This window comes from Tachypleus tridentatus, chromosome 9, assembly GCF_004210375.1.
Source record: "Tachypleus tridentatus isolate NWPU-2018 chromosome 9, ASM421037v1, whole genome shotgun sequence".
Lineage (NCBI taxonomy): Eukaryota > Metazoa > Arthropoda > Merostomata > Xiphosura > Limulidae > Tachypleus > Tachypleus tridentatus.
Genome location: NC_134833.1, coordinates 30,933,524 through 30,950,176, shown reverse-complemented (window position 1 = coordinate 30,950,176; position 16,653 = coordinate 30,933,524). Strand labels below are relative to the sequence as shown.

At 35.4% G+C, this 16,653-nt stretch overlaps 2 protein-coding genes across 4 annotated transcripts in view; both read left to right on the top strand.

Annotated features, from left to right (window-relative positions):
* T48 (FU domain-containing protein T48) overlaps positions 1-3,721 on the top strand; it is a 161,629-nt gene extending 157,908 nt beyond the window's left edge. The window contains exons 8-9 of one of the 3 annotated variants that reach the window (XM_076453547.1): positions 365-506; positions 1,676-3,721. In XM_076453547.1, the coding sequence (XP_076309662.1) occupies positions 365-506; positions 1,676-1,801 (268 nt within the window). In that variant the 3' untranslated portion in view covers positions 1,802-3,721. Of the gene's footprint in view, positions 1-364; positions 507-1,077; positions 1,619-1,675 lie in introns of those variants that run through there. The other 2 variants (XM_076453546.1, XM_076453545.1) reach the window with 2 other exon arrangements.
* Positions 3,722-6,287: 2,566 nt separating this feature from the next.
* LOC143224973 (uncharacterized) overlaps positions 6,288-16,653 on the top strand; it is a 73,467-nt gene continuing 63,101 nt past the window's right edge. Inside the window, exon 1 of the transcript XR_013013552.1 lies at positions 6,288-6,555. The gene's annotated coding sequence lies outside the window, so the exon portion shown is untranslated. The remainder of the gene's footprint in view (positions 6,556-16,653) is intronic.

Genomic DNA, 16,653 nt, shown 5'->3' with positions numbered 1-16,653 from the left:
TATTTTAAATATCTTAAAACTTCCCAATTAGAAACCTCGTTACTCACACCAGACAGTCAGAAATATGCATGACCATGGGTATGTAAGGGCTGTTCTATATAATGCTACTATCTAATAAAAGTAGGAAGAAAACAATATACTATGATAACTGGTGAACTGATAATATTCTGTTTACCTGATGGTAAAAGTTGGAATATTAGTTCAGCTATCAAAGTGCTTCTTTCAATAATTTTATGTGGCATACTGTTTGATAACTGCATCTTTTAAACAGAAGACTGCCTTTGTCCAAAATGTGTCTTGCTAGCCCTTTTGTAAATGTTCTTTGGTCTCAGCTGTACAAGTGTACATTTGTTGGTTGTTTCAGGTCAATGTACCATGGTTTGAATCTTGTCCTAGCAACACTGGAAGACAAGCAAGACAGGGTCATGAAAGAACCACAAAGAAAGCTTACATGCAAATTGGTTGTATGGGCTGAAAACTTACTAAAGCTACTGCAAAATACAAGTGTAAGTAACAGTTATTTATTATTATTAGTTCTAACATTCTGTGGTAAATTTAACAATGAGGGTTTACCAATTCATTATATTTTATTAAGAAAATTTGCACTGTAATATCAGTTGTAGTCAGATGTATGTTCAAAACATACATTTTTATCAGAATTTTGATGTAATAAAGAAACAATGCCAATAAGCTAGGCCTAGTCAACTCTTTAAGTATTTTATTTCTCAAACACAGCATACTTCTCACTGTTTCTATTGCACTTCTTGTGTAGATACTGGAAACCATAATGATTGTTTTAAAGATGCTAAATACATTAGAACAGCAACTCTTACAGAATTTTGTACAGAACAAAATGGATGTGGTATTAATTATAAATTGTCTTCTGAAATGTAGTTGAAATCGCATTTAAAGGGTAAATATTTTAATTTATGATTTTAATAAACTGGTAGCAGATGCTACAAAATAGCAAAAATTGTTTCACTTCAATTTTTTTCTGAAATGTACCAGTAATTTGATCATCTTTTTAAACATTTCTGATAAAAAGGAATTGTGGATGATGTTGATGTATTTCTGCAGGATGAATGGAAAGCAGGCATTATCTCTAGAGAGCAACAGAGGAAAAAGGCAACTATCATAGAAGGACGTCAACCAGATGACCTTCTGAACATAGTGTTATTTGCAAACTCCATGGGTTTAAAACAAATAAAAAGTTTTGAACATTTCTGAATTGAAATAACAAGCTTAAAAATGCATTCTTTGCTGCCAACATAACACAATGTCAACAAAGTTTGCTCAATTATGGAAGAAATATGCCATCTATATGTAACAAAGTTCAATAATCTTCAACATCATTTTTGTACATACATTTGCCAATTCATTTTTTACCTTGGCAGTATTTTATTCAATGTGCCAATCTTAATAGAAAAATTTGATTTGTTTTTATTGCTTGCAGTGTTTTGAAATCTTAATACTTCACCATTTATTGCACATTTCTCCATCATATTAACAAAATTAAACATGGGTTTATATGCTGAAACAAGTATGTGGGGGGGGGGGGTCCAAAATGTAGATGAAAAATGATAGTGCAAAAAATTACACGTGTTTACCATTAGTGTGTAAAGTTACACATGTTTACCTATTCTAATAATCTTTGAATGTGTTTTTCTTATTTCAGCTTGAAAATAGTAACAGTAACACAGCGTGTATACATCTCACACCAGAAATTTCCAAACCTTTCATGGATGATTTGTATCTGGAGTCAAAACAGCAACAAGAGCAACTGGAAACAACTGAACTTTAATAAAAACTTGTTCTTTGAAAATCGTGAAATGTTCTGTATAAAAAATCTTCCTGTAACAAATTTTAAAGCTACTAAGTAACTGGTGATTATTGGAAGATTTCTCCTTTCCTCAGTGCTGTTATTTAGTGATTATTCACAAAGATAACACACAAACTAATACGGTAGATTAAAAAAAGTGATTTCGACAGATGTCGCATATCTTTCTGTTTGGCTTGTCTTACAATACCGTTTAACCCAAATATAATAATAATAAATAAAAATCATACGAACCTCACACAAGTCATTATTTATAGTGATTTTGCCTGTTATCCCAAACCAAGTGTATGATTGATTGTTCAATCATCAATGTATGAAAAACATTTTACGTATGTCAAAAAGACGGTGTTTTCTTAGTTACCTAGATGCGAGGTTTACAATCCTATGCTCATAAAATGTTAGGCAGTCGGTAAAATTCTCTATGATTGTTCACCATCAGGCACAAAGGTTATGTTGTTTAATGAATCCTTAAGACAGGTTGGACAATCCTTCATCACTAAACTTTCACGCGGTTGATGGTAATTGCTTACTATAAAATTAGTGTACTCTCTCAGTGCCTTACTTTATGAATGCTCACTAATTGTAAATTTAAGTGATGATTATAAAATGTGTGTTCTAGAAAATAGCAACTTCCATTTGTGCATGTAAACCTAATATTAACACCAAGAATTTCATTTGAAAATGTATAATATCGTCAGAACTTATTATTTATTTGAAAACTAAAATATATTTCATTATGATTGTTTGTTGTTGTTGTTGTGTTTTGCTTTGTGTGATGCGATTTCTTAAATATCTAATTCTGTAAAGGTACAAAACATTATTCAAAGCTGAAAAATAATAACTATTCAAAATTAGCAGAAATATTTAATTTTTTTCTTTTCCACAGCTGATTTATTACAATAAAGGATAATACCTACAGTTAATAGATTATTGTACTAATATAATTTGGTTTACTAATTCTTATATTTATAAACAATACTGAAATGTTTATAATATTGTTACCGAACTTCAGATTAACGAAATATTTCACTATGGTTTTAATTAGGCTTACTAGAACATCAGTTTTTGATACTGTAAGTGTGTGTGTTGTTTTTACTTATAGCAAAGTCACATCGGGCTATCTGCTGAGTCCTTTTGATATTATAATTGAACTCACACGAACAGACTCACAAAACATTTTCGATCAAAATAGTATCTTTATTGCAACAGTACTTCTTTAAATAATTGATTTTTAGACAAATAAGCTGTATTTCATAAACAGCTAAGTTAACACTAAGGTGTAGATGTTTTGCTTTAGTTTAGTTAAAGCTAAACTTTAACATACCTAATGTTATCGATAAATAAACTTGTAACGCTATTTTATAACTTTAGACTTTTTTTAAGACTTTGATAAGCTTTTAATGTGTTTGTGTACAACTAAAGTATATTTAAACCTGTCTTTTTTTAACATCTTTTGAGATGAAGCGATCGTCCTCATTTTCGGAACAGACACAAACTGAGTGTAATTATACTAGATGTTGTGTCGTTTTTAACTTAGACGGTTTAATTGTTGTTTTGCAAGATGGAAGTATTGAGGTCACGTGAAGAGTGTATTCTTAATGACAAAAACTTTCTTGAACGCTTAAGAAGTGATTTGCTGGATGTAAGAAGTCAAATAGACTAGAGCAGATGTTTTGTCGGTAAGTGGGTTAATTCAATGCTGTGTATTTTGAGTGTGTGTTTTCAACTAAATAATACAAAAACAAGAAACACCATATGTGAAAGAAAGGGTATCAAGTGCTTGTTCAGTGTAATTTATGAAGTTAGGCCTGTTATTTGTTATGTAGAATATTTGACTTGTAAATCTTGTGGTTGGTGAGATAAAACACTTTCGTTATCAACAAATAGACTGAATTGTGCATTATTTTCTTTTTTTTTAAACCAAATAACACATAAGTTTAGAATTCCTTACAACATATGCCTCAGGAATGGGATATTTTTTGTAAACATAAAATTAAAGTCCAGCATCAAAATATAATACATGAACGAAGCAAGATTGAGAATTTGTTTAAAAGAATGATCGGGTGGTTGTTTGTAGTTAAACACAAAGTTACACTGCCAAACATGGGTATCGAAACGCGGTTTCTAGCGTTGTAAGTTTGCAAACATTCTTCTGTGCCACTGTGGGTCTATGAAACAGAAGAAGATGGTCAACAAGAAAGAGACAGAAAATGAGGAGAAAGGACTAACAAGACTAGAACACAAAATTAAGAGAAGGAAATTATTAGAGGAAAGAGACAGCAATTTGTGACTGGAGTTACAAGACAGAATTTAGAGTACAACTGCTGATACTTCTACGCATCTTTGTTTTGGAACATTGTAAATTTACATTAATGTAGCATAATCACTGTGATGACCTCTAAGTACGTGTTATAGTTTATATATATATTCCTGCTATGAAGGTTATTCTTAGAACAGCTGTCCAGTATAATAGACTGATCCCGTAAATATTCAGTTAGACCCCAAAAGTTTGTACTTCCAGTGAAAACAAAGATGGAAGCACAATATACTGAACATGCTCAATCTTAAGTACAATAGAACAGTATCCACCAAGACAGGTTGTCCAAACCAAGGTAATCCATCATGGTTGTCTTTGAAAGTACCTCAACAAAATGCCTGGTTTTATAAGAAATACGTCAATCTGCTAAAGAGCCTGGCGGTATCAACCACAGTATCAATAATGGCGCATGCTACCTTGTAACAAAACAATTTTCGTACCATAAACCACTTGAAAGAAAACCCTCAACAATGTTTGGTGACTGAACATTTTTGAAATTGTGAATATTTTTAAAATTATTTTTTTGTTAAATCAAACTTTTTTATTGTTCTTTGTTTCAGACATTTAATTAATTATTTTGTGTAATACTTATATTGATAAAATTTTATATTAATTGTTAATAGTTACTTCATTATGGAAATATGAGTTTAATGAACCATTGTTTGTTTTGTGTGTGTATGTAATAAGCTTATTCAAAGGCAACCTCGAATTAAGGCATGGGCTGAAGCCCAGGACCTCACACTAATTAGGGGTCCTCAAGCTATGAGTATAAATGTATTACACGTAGAGGTTCTGTTTCAAAGGGGGTCTGTATAAATTGAAAAGCCTAGGGCCAATAAAACCCTTAATCCGGTCTCGTTCATAGGACTTCACTGTCAATTCAGAACATAGTGTTGTAGGCTATGTTATGACAATATAAATGTTTATATTGTTGTTTTTCCAAAGATTGTTGATTACCATGCAGTGAGCACATGTATAATGACTAGAACTTTCATGGAAATTTGAGAAACAAAATGGGTAATTTTTCACCCATTTATACTAGTCAATTATACTAGAATCCTTTGTTAAAAATTAGAAATAAATGACCTTATAAACACCAAAATGTTCTTGCTTAATTTGACCCTCAATGTTTTACTTTCCAGCTTCTTCAGGGACGTTCACTAAAATACAAACCATCGTATATTTCTAGTAATAATAAGTCATCTGTACAGGGTGGCCCGTAAGTCCCTAACCATCCATATATCTTATGTATCCAGTGTATCTGTGTGCTGTCCCTCATTCTCGCTGCATAATATTATGCACAATACGCTCTTTAAATGTAAATGGACTTACATCGACCATATTTCTCTGAAAAAAAAAAACAACTTTATAATATATGCGTAATTGAATATAACATTATAACATATGGATGAGAAGGGACTTACGGGCCACCCTGTACATATCTGTATGCACTATAGAAATACATATAAGTATTTGTTAACTGACTAACGTATAAGTCATTATTGCCAATTCAGCTCGATAAATTCTGAATTAGTATTCTCAACGAACTATCAACAACACAAGAAGCACAGCTGATACCAAATGAGTTAACAAGCAACTGACTGTTTAGCGGTATTGAATTTTGACCTAGCATCAGTAACGGGAGCTTTTAGTGGTTCATTTGAAAAACGTTACTCAGAAAAATAAAACAGACTCGTTTTATCTTTTTTTATCGGGTAATCCAAAAATAAATGTCTTGATTTACTAGAACACTGACCATTTTCGCAGAATTGATACAATGAAACTTTATTAATCTGAACTCACTGACAATGGAGTAGTTTTTGTTGTTGTTTTTCTCCAAATTATCGGGACATCCAGATAGTTGAGCCAATTACTTTTAGTTACTATTAGTGATATACATTATTGATCGATATGTGAAAGGGCAAAATCTAGTAAGGGTGAGCACGTAAGTAAGTGGTAAAAACAATAGTTAGTACGTTAAACTTATCACTTTATTACGTCATTGTAGTATATGCCATTATATGCACATTGCATGATCAAAGTATCATATTATGTCATAATATTCTTGTAAATCATGATTTTGTTGACACCAGTGAGTTGCTTATAGAACGAAAAGTGCGTATTCACGTATATTACATTATTGAATAAACAACACGTTTTAATAATGCTTATATTTCCACGAGTCTTCGTTTTGTAATACTGTGACTTCAGTGTAGCATTAGTTAGTATGATGACTCTCTCGAAATCGCTGTAGTTTCTAGTGTGGTCAGTTACAGAACATTTGTGGTAAACCAGTGTAGGTATTTTCTGGTTAGTGATTATCACCTTGGTTTTAGTTTTGATCTTCCTCTGTTCGACTTTCTCAAGGCGAGGTGATGGTTACAGTATCAAGTATTCACAGGTTTGTTTTAACAAATATCTATTTGGATTTGAAACCTAAATATACGGATTGTAGATTACAGTTCTCAATGCACATATTTATGTGCAAGAAATATCATTCAGATTGTGGATAATCTGGATTATTGATGTCCGGAATAACGAGGGTTATCTATATACATGTACCACAGTAGTTAATCTCCACAGTATTATTACCTATCTCAATGGAACACTGACCCCACCACATTATTATTACCTATATTTACTTAAACAGTAACTCTCTACAGTTTTATTACTACCTTTACTAGAATAACCTCTTAAGGGTATTATTGTATACCTTGAAGAGAGCCCTTGCACAGTAATTTTACCTAGCTCTACTGGAAGAGTAACCCTTCCACAGTATCATTACCTAGTTCTACTAGAAGAGTAACCCTTCCACAGTATCATTACCTAGCTCTACTAGAAGAGTAACCCTTCCACAGTATCATTACCTAGCTCTACTAGAAGAGTAACCCTTCCACAGTATCATTACCTAGCTCTACTAGAAGAGTAACCCTTCCACAGTAACCCTTCCACAGTATCATTACCTAGCTCTACTAGAAGAGTAACCCTTCCACAGTATCATTACCTAGTTCTACTAGAAGAGTAACCCTTCCACAGTATCATTACCTAGTTCTACTAGAAGAGTAACCCTTCCACAGTATTATTTACCTGGTTCTACTAACCCTTCCAGGTAACCCTTCCACAGTATCATTACCTGGCTTTAAGAGGTAACCCTTCCACAGTATCATTACCTGGCTCTACTAGAAGAGTAACCCTTCCACAGTATCATTACCTGGCTCTACTAGAAGAGTAACCCTTCCACAGTATCATTACCTGGCTCTACTAGAAGAGTAACCCTTCCACAGTATCATTACCTGGTTCTGCTAGAAGGTAACCCTTCCACAGTATCATTACCTGGTTCTACTAGAAGAGTAACCCATCCACAGTATCATTACCTAGCTCTACTACCTGGTTCTACTAGAGTAACCCTTCCACAGTATCATTACCTAGCTCTACCACAGTAGAAGAGTAACCCTTCCACAGTATTATTATCTAGTTCTACTAAAAGAGTGACCTTTCACAGTATCATTACCTAGCTCTACTAGAAGAGTTAACCTTCCACAGTATCATTACCTAGTTCTACTAGAAGAGTAACCCTTCCACAGTATCATTACCTAGCTCTACTAGAAGAGTAACCCTTCCACAGTATCATTACCTAGCTCTACTAGAAGAGTAACCCTTCCACAGTATCATTACCTAGTTCTACTAGAAGAGTAACCCTTCCACAGTATCATTACCTGGTTCTACTAGAAGAAGTAACCCTTCCACAGTATCATTACCTGGTTCTACTAGAAGAGTAACCCTTCCACAGTATCATTACCTGGCTCTACTAGAAGAGTAACCCTTCCACAGTATCATTACCTGGCTCTACTAGAAGAGTAACCCTTCCACAGTATCATTACCTGGTTCTACTAGAAGAGTAACCCTTCCACAGTATTATTACCTAGGCTCTACTAGAAGAGTAACCCTTCCACACAGTATCATTACCTTCCACAGTATCATTACTCTACTAGAAGAGTAACCCTTCCACAGTATCATTACCTGGCTCTACTAGAAGAGTAACCCTTCCACAGTATCATTACCTGGTTCTTCCACTAGAAGAGTAACCCTTCCACAGTATCATCACCTATCATTACCTGGTTCTACTAGAAGAGTACTATTACCTGGCTCTGCTAGAAGGTAACCCTTCCACAGTATTATTCCACCTTCCAGGCTCTACTAGAAGAGTAACCCTTCCACAGTATCATTACCTGGCTCTACTAAGAAGGTAACCCTTCCACAGTATCATTACCTGGTTCTACTAGAAGAGTAACCCTTCCACAGTATCATTACCTGGCTTCTGCTATAACCCTTCCACCATTACCTGGTTCTCTACCCTTCCAGAAGAGTAACCCTTCCACAGTTCCACAGTATCATTACCTGGCTCTACTAGAAGAGTAACCCTTCCACAGTATCATTACCTTACCTGGTTCTACTAGAAGAGTAACCCTTCCACAGTATCAATTACCTACAGTATCTCTACTAGAAGAGTAAATCCCTTCCACAGTATCATTACCTAGTTCTACTAGAAGAGTAACCCTTCCACAGTATTATTACCTAGCTCTACTAGAAGAGTAACCCTTCCACAGTATCATTACCTAGTTCTACTAAAAGAGTAACCCTTCCACAGTATCATTACCTAGTTCTACTACAAGAGTAACCCTTCCACAGTATCATTACCTAGTTCTACTACAAGAGTAACCCTTCCACAGTATTATTACCTAGCTCTACTAGAAGAGTAACCCTTCCACAGTATCATTACCTAGCTCTACTAGAAGAGTTAACCTTCCACAGTATCATTACCTAGTTCTACTAGAAGAGTAACCCTTCCACAGTATCATCACCTACCTCTACTAGAAGAGTAACCCTTCCACAGTATTATTACCTAGTTCCACTAGAAGAGTAACCCTTCCACAGTATCATTACCTAGCTCTACTAGAAGAGTAACCCTTCCACAGTATCATTACCTAGCTCTACTAGAAGAGTAACCCTTCCACAGTATCATTACCTAGTTCTACTAAAAGAGTAACCCTTCCACAGTATCATTACCTAGTTCTACTACAAGAGTAACCCTTCCACAGTATTATTACCTAGTTCTACTAGAAGAGTAACCCTTCCACAGTATCATTACCTAGTTCTACTAGAAGAGTAACCCTTCCACAGTATTATTACCTAGCTCTACTAGAAGAGTAACCCTTCCACAGTATCATTACCTAGTTCTACTAGAAGAGTAACCCTTCCACAGTATCATTACCTAGCTCTACTAGAAGAGTAACCCTTCCACAGTATCATTACCTAGTTCTACTAGAAGAGTAACCCTTCCACAGTATCATTACCTAGTTCTATCATAGAAGAGTAACCCTTCCACAGTATCATTACCTGGTTCTACTAGAAGAGTAACCCTTCCACAGTATCATTACCTGGCTCTACTAGAAACCTGGCTCTACTAGAAGGTAACCCTTCCACAGTATCATTACCTAGTTCTACTAGAAGAGTAACCCTTCCACAGTATCATTACCTAGTTCTACTAGAAGAGTAACCCTTCCACAGTATCATTACCTAGCTCTATTAAAAGAGTAACCCTTCCACAGTATCATTACCTAGCTCTACTAGAAGAGTAACCCTTCCACAGTATCATTACCTAGCTCTACTAGAAGAGTAACCCTTCCACAGTATCATTACCTAGCTCTACTAGAAGAGTAACCCTTCCACAGTATTATTATCTAGTTCTACTAAAAGAGTAACCTTTCACAGTATCATTACCTAGCTCTACTAGAAGAGTTAACCTTCCACAGTATCATTACCTAGTTCTACTAGAAGAGTAACCCTTCCACAGTATCATCACCTACCTCTACTAGAAGAGTAACCCTTCCACAGTATTATTACCTAGTTCCACTAGAAGAGTAACCCTTCCACAGTATCATTACCTAGCTCTACTAGAAGAGTAACCCTTCCACAGTATCATTACCTAGCTCTACTAGAAGAGTAACCCTTCCACAGTATCATTACCTAGTTCTACAAGAAGAGTAACCCTTCCACAGTATTATTACCTAGCTCTACTAGAAGAGTAACCCTTCCACAGTATCATTACCTTCCACAGTTCTACTACAAGGTAACCCTTCCACAGTATCATTACCTAGTTCTACTACAATAGTAACCCTTCCACAGTATCATTACCTAGTTCTACTACAAGAGTAACCCTTCCACAGTATTATTACCTAGTTCTACTAGAAGAGTAACCCTTCCACAGTATCATTACCTAGCTCTACTAGAAGAGTAACCCTTCCACAGTATCATTACCTAGCTCTACTAGAAGAGTAACCCTTCCACAGTATCATTACCTAGCTCTACTAGAAGAGTAACCCTTCCACAGTATCATTACCTAGCTCTACTAGAAGAGTAACCCTTCCACAGTATCATTACCTAGCTCTACTAGAAGAGTAACCCTTCCACTGGAGTATTATTACCTGGCTCTACTAGAAGAGTAACCCTTCCACAGTATTATTACCTTCCACAGTATCTACCTAGAAGAGTAACCCTTCCACAGTATCATTACCTGGTTCGACAGAAGAGTAACCCTTCCATATATTACCTGGCTCTATCAGAACCCTTCCACAGTAACCCGCGACACTATTATTCCACTACAAGGTAACCCTTCCACAGTATTATTACCTGGTTCTACTAGAAGAAGTAACCCTTCCACAGTATCATCACCTACCTCTACTAGAAGAGTAACCCTTCCACAGTTATTATTATTATCTCTATCAGAACAGTAACCCGCTACACTATTATTACCTAGCTCTATCAGAACAGTAACCCGCTACACTATAATTACCTAACTATCAGAACAGTAACCGCTACACTATAATTACCTAACTATCAGAACAGTAATCGCTACACTATAATTACCTAACTATCAGAACAGTAACCCGCTACACTATTATTACCCCGCTCTATCAGAACAGTAACCCGCTACACTATTATTACCCAGCTCTATCAGAACAGTAACCCGCTACACTATAATTACCTAACTATCAGAACAGTAACCCCCTACACTATTATTACTTAGCTCTATCAGAACAGTAACCCGCTACACTATTATTACCCAGCTCTATCAGAACAGTAACCCGCTACACTATTATTACCCAGCTCTATCAGAACAGTGACCCGCCACACTATAATTACCTAACTATCAGAACAGTAACCCCCTACACTATTATTACCCAGCTCTATCAGAACAGTAACCCGCTGCACTATTATTACCTAGTTCTATCAGAACAGTAACCTTTCCACAGTATTACCCAGCTCTACTCATATTTTGTTTTACTAGTTTTAAATAAACGCCTGTTAGTTAAACTTCAGATACAATACTTCGTTTAATTTTTTCACCCCATCTTTCAAAAGCATGTTCTTATTTTTTATGTATAAACGGGCACATAACACGTCATAAAGTGAAGACATAAAAAAGTAGCTAGATGTGGTCCACTTTACACGTATATCGCTAGCTATAACTTAAAAGTTTTACAAAATATCACTTTTTTCTTTTTATTCAAATACTAATATAAATAAAATTTTATAATAGGTCGAAATTTTACCTATCGTAAAAGTTTCTGATAAAGCTGTAACTTTTGAAATATTATAATATATATATATGTAACATTTAAGAGAATCTTTTGTCTCTCATCATCCAGTAGAACTGAAGAGTTTTGGGACTGAACGAAAGGATTTTCGGGCAGTGACTTATGGAAGAAGGAAGATAAATCTGAAAGTTATATTCGAACAGCTCTAATTTTGAATCCGAAATGGACGAATTAAGAGGAATGCGAAAATAGAAGGCGCTGTTAACGGTTTTTTATAAGTGTAGAATGGTTTGGTTGTCTCAATGGGCTATCTGTACCGTTCCCACTATCACAATGGGCTATCTGTACTGTTCCCACTATCACAATGGGCTATCTGTGCTGTTCCCCCCACCAGTATTGAAACCTGGTTTTTAGTGTTATAAACATTCGGACTTACCATTAATCCATTGTGGGGCAATGTAGAAGAATTATTGACATTTCTTTAAAAAATGAATTAAATGAAAACTTACATCTATATCCATTATTTAAAAATTAAGTTAGGTAAACTGTGTCACTGTAACATCAATAGTTGCCCTAACTCCAATTTTAGTTCAATGAGCTGACAAAAATTAGCTAAATAATAGATCTTCTGGGTTTTGTTAAAAATACGCTTTTAAACTATAAGACGTTTTTTTGGTTGTTGTTCAAATGAAGGCCTACCAATATATAATAATTTTGTTCCAACATCCAGAGTCTATGTGCCGCTAAGTCGTACTCAATGACCTCAACTGTACAGCGTTACCTATAGGTACAAAAGCGCGTAACGAAACGTAAACTTGTCAAAGGTTTTTGCTATGAAAGATTTTAGATGTATTCCTGCCCACGGAATACATTTATGAGGTTGTGTTTCTCTGCCCGTATTTTGATGACGGCCTGGCATGGCCAGTTGGTTAAGGCACTCGACTCGTAGCCTGAGAGTCGCGGGTTCGAATCCCCGTCACACCAAACATGCTTATCCTTTCCGCTGTGGGGGCGTTATAATGTGACGGTCAATCCCAATATTCGTTGGTAAAAGAGTAGCCCAAAAGTTGGCGGTGGGTGATGATGACTAGCTGCCTTCACTTTAGTCTCACACTGCTAAATTAGGGACGGCAAACGCAAATAGCCCTCGTGTAGCTTTGCGCGAAATTCAAAAACAAACACAATTTTGATGACTTTCTCATATTTCTGTGCTGGTAGTGACAGAATCTTTGCCAATAGGCCTTGACAGGATTGGACTTGGGATCGAACACCGGTGGTCTTGAGAGACTGGCATCCAAACTCTGAAGAAAACTATTTATTAGTTCCTGTGTGGTCCTTGCTCAGAAGCTAGCTGTTTCCTGTGTAACCTTGCACTCGAACTGGGACAATAGTTCATCTTGTATTAATCCGCCGAGTGCATGCTGACTAGGTTTCGCTTGTCAAACACTTTCATAGTTATTTTAACAAGATCTCACTTACTTGTCACCTATAGAACAGACGTTTCCTAATTATTTAGATAAACACATTCAACATATTTTATGTAATGTTTTTCATATAGCATATAGCGTTTGTAAAATGAGCAAAAACGACTCATGCTTTTCTTACAGAAACACACATGCAGAGTTACATACAATAGCTTAAATTCATTTTCTAATAGCACAAGTTTTAACGTCCCTGAAAACATTTTAGACAATATGTTACCGCTGTTCAAATGCATTTCTGCTCTATTTGCATTATTTAATTACATGACTGTGCATTTGTAATTTTTCCTTCAATTAAACAAAACGTGCAGGGTTCACATGCTACTGATGTCATTAATCACGACACCAGTAAAAACACTGAGAACATAATCTCCAGCTGTAGCTCTACGTAAGTGATCTCGCGAGAGAAACTACACGATACTGAATCCATTGTTCTTTAGCGACATCTTTCGTGAGATAATTCAGTAATACCAAAAAAACATCAAGTAAATGGGACACGAGCCAAATAGCTTCATTCCAGAATTAATCTTTCTTCGTGCAGAAGAGACTCGAGCTGTTTAAGAGCTTTACGTAATCATGGTATTTTGTGTGTGGATATATTATACATAATTTCATAATCATTATGAATTTCGAGAGCATGGCCAAGCGCGTAAGGCGCGCGACTCGTAATCCGAGGGTCGCGGGTTCGCGCCCGCGTCGCGCCAAACATGCTCGCCCTCCCAGCCGTGGGGGTGTATAATGTGACGGTCAATCCCACTATTCGTTGGTAAAAGAGTAGCCCAAGAGTTGGCGGTGGGTGGTGATGACTAGCTGCCTTCCCTCTAGTCTTACACTGCTAAATTAGGGACGGCTAGCACAGATAGCCCTCGAGTAGCTTTGTGCGAAATTCTAAAACAAACAAACAAACAAACGTATATACTGTTGTATGTGCAGTAACGTTGGGCAGGTTCTTGAATATTGTTTGATAAAGACAACGTTATGTATAGTCTATCTAATGACAATGCATCAGCTTTTTCCATCTAAAACGTTTCTTCAGGTTACCATTCATATTCATATAAGTTGTAAAGCTGAGTTCAACAATACATGCAAAAGAAATTCCGAAACTAATAATACCTTACCCTAACTTACAAAATTTCTTTGCCAACAGATGCGATAACTCTAACTTTTAACACTGGTTGTCTTTCCTGGCATTCATTAATTTCTCAATCAATTTATTAAAAACTTATTATTCACTAAGTGAGTACTCATTCGCTGATTCTAGTAATTATACTGTAGTCGTTTTAAATGCTTTAGGCTCGGCATGGCCAGGTGGGTTAAGGCGTGCGACTACTAATCTGAGGGTCTCGGGTTCGCGTCGCATAATTATGTGTAGATTAAGGTTGAACATTGTTTTGTTACTCATCAAAATGTTTTATAAAGATGAATGGACCGAGGTGCATGTTTCCCATACTTACGGAACCCTCTCAAAACATCCACTTATATATCTGTTTATGAAAGGTGTAATATATATTGATAATTCCTTGTCGAATTTCAAACGTTTAGCATAAGGTAAGCGTTCACCAACAGATGACAGCACCATCGCTCAATAGTTATGAATCTGGACTTTTGTTCTTTTTTTTTTGTAGTTGGAGTGGGATGGAGGATTTACAGAACATGAATTTTTTTTAAAAAAAGTGTATAAAATTGCAAGTACACGTTAGTTATACTGACAAGTTAAATTTATTATTACACTCAAATAATAATATTATTCGTTCTTTTTACTGAAATAAACGAGCCCGGCATGGCTAGGTGGGTTAAGGCATGCGACTCGTAATCTGAGGGTCTCAGGTTCGTGTCCCCTTCGCTCCAAACATGCTCACCTTTTCAACTGTGGGGACGTTATAATGTGTTAAACGTTGTTAAAAGAGTAGCCTAAGAGTTGGCGGTTGGTGTTGATGACCAGTTGTCTTCTCTCTAGTCTTACACTGCTAAGTTAGGAACGGCTAGCGCAGATAGTTCTCGAGAATCTTTGCGCGAAATCCAAAACAAAGTAAATACTTTAATTTATCATAAATCCTACTCTGTCATTTCCAAGCACGCAACGAATACGTTGAAAAGGTTTCAGTGTGTTATGTTAACTGTAGATAGCCACATAAATATATTTTTTATCCATTAACGAATACGATCAATTTAGTTCAATGCTTCTTTTAGAACGGATAATTTAAGACTTCTAAATTTATGTTTATACAAAACTTACAATTCAAAAGAGAAATCCAGTTTAATTTTTAACTTGGCTCCTTGAAGAAGTGTCTTAATTATACTTCTACATATGAGTATTATAATGAATTTATATCCATGCGTACTCTTTAATACGTATAACTGATAATTAGTACTCTGAAGAAATATTCAGTGAAACACAGTGGTATAACGATTATTTAAAATGTGAGGAAAAACACATAAAATTATCAATTGTAACTTTTAATTTAAAGTAGTTCCTTAAAAATACAATTAATATATAAATTTAAGTGTATATAAATGATATGTTTGTGTCTGTCTGTCCGGAACTTTTTTCGCAAATTTCTCGTTCAAATGCTACAAATCTAATATTGGTAGAAAGAGCTTTGTCCGAGGATTCTGGAATATATACTGGCTTTTCAATTCAAAATCACCTTATCTGTTTATTGCTTAGTCAAAGTATTCAGTGCAACGAGTATGATCCATGATGGCACGACTCAGTTGTTATCGTGTCACGACTGACTACTTTAGGTTTGTTAAGCGCTGTTTGTGTGAAATATTTTGCAAATAAAAAAACCTAAAGTAGTCAGTCGTTACACGATAACAACTAAGTCGTGCCATCAAGGATCATACTAGTTGCAATAATGTCGTTTCGGTTCGTTTCATAAAGTGCTAGGAAACGTCTTTTAGTTACTTTTTACTTTATTAGGGGGTTTATTCTTCATTTTTATGAGCTTTTGCGTTTCCATTCGTGAAACCATATTATACGATGAGCGCTAATAACTGTTTAATACTCTATACACTATCATAATTACCATTACTCCAATCTACTATTTACTTTACGTGTAGTGTAGTAATTATTATTAAATAAAGTTACGTCTACGTGACTTTGTTTGTTAGACTGCATAAAATGTTTATAAATAGACCAGGTTTTATCAATCTAACACATAAAACTTGCAAAAAAGCACAACTTAAATTTTGTGAGTCAAAATGATAGAATAAGGAAATTTCAAGAGAATAACATAAAACTACCGCAAAGTTTTGCGGGTCGCGGCTAGTTGCAAATTAATATCTTTGAAAGTAAACAATATACAGATTCAAGTTGAAAGGATGAAGACTATATACGTCTGTCATTTGTGTATATATATATTGTGAATGCTTCTTGAAAAAACAGATTTTTTTCCCTATTGGCAGACAAATTATTAT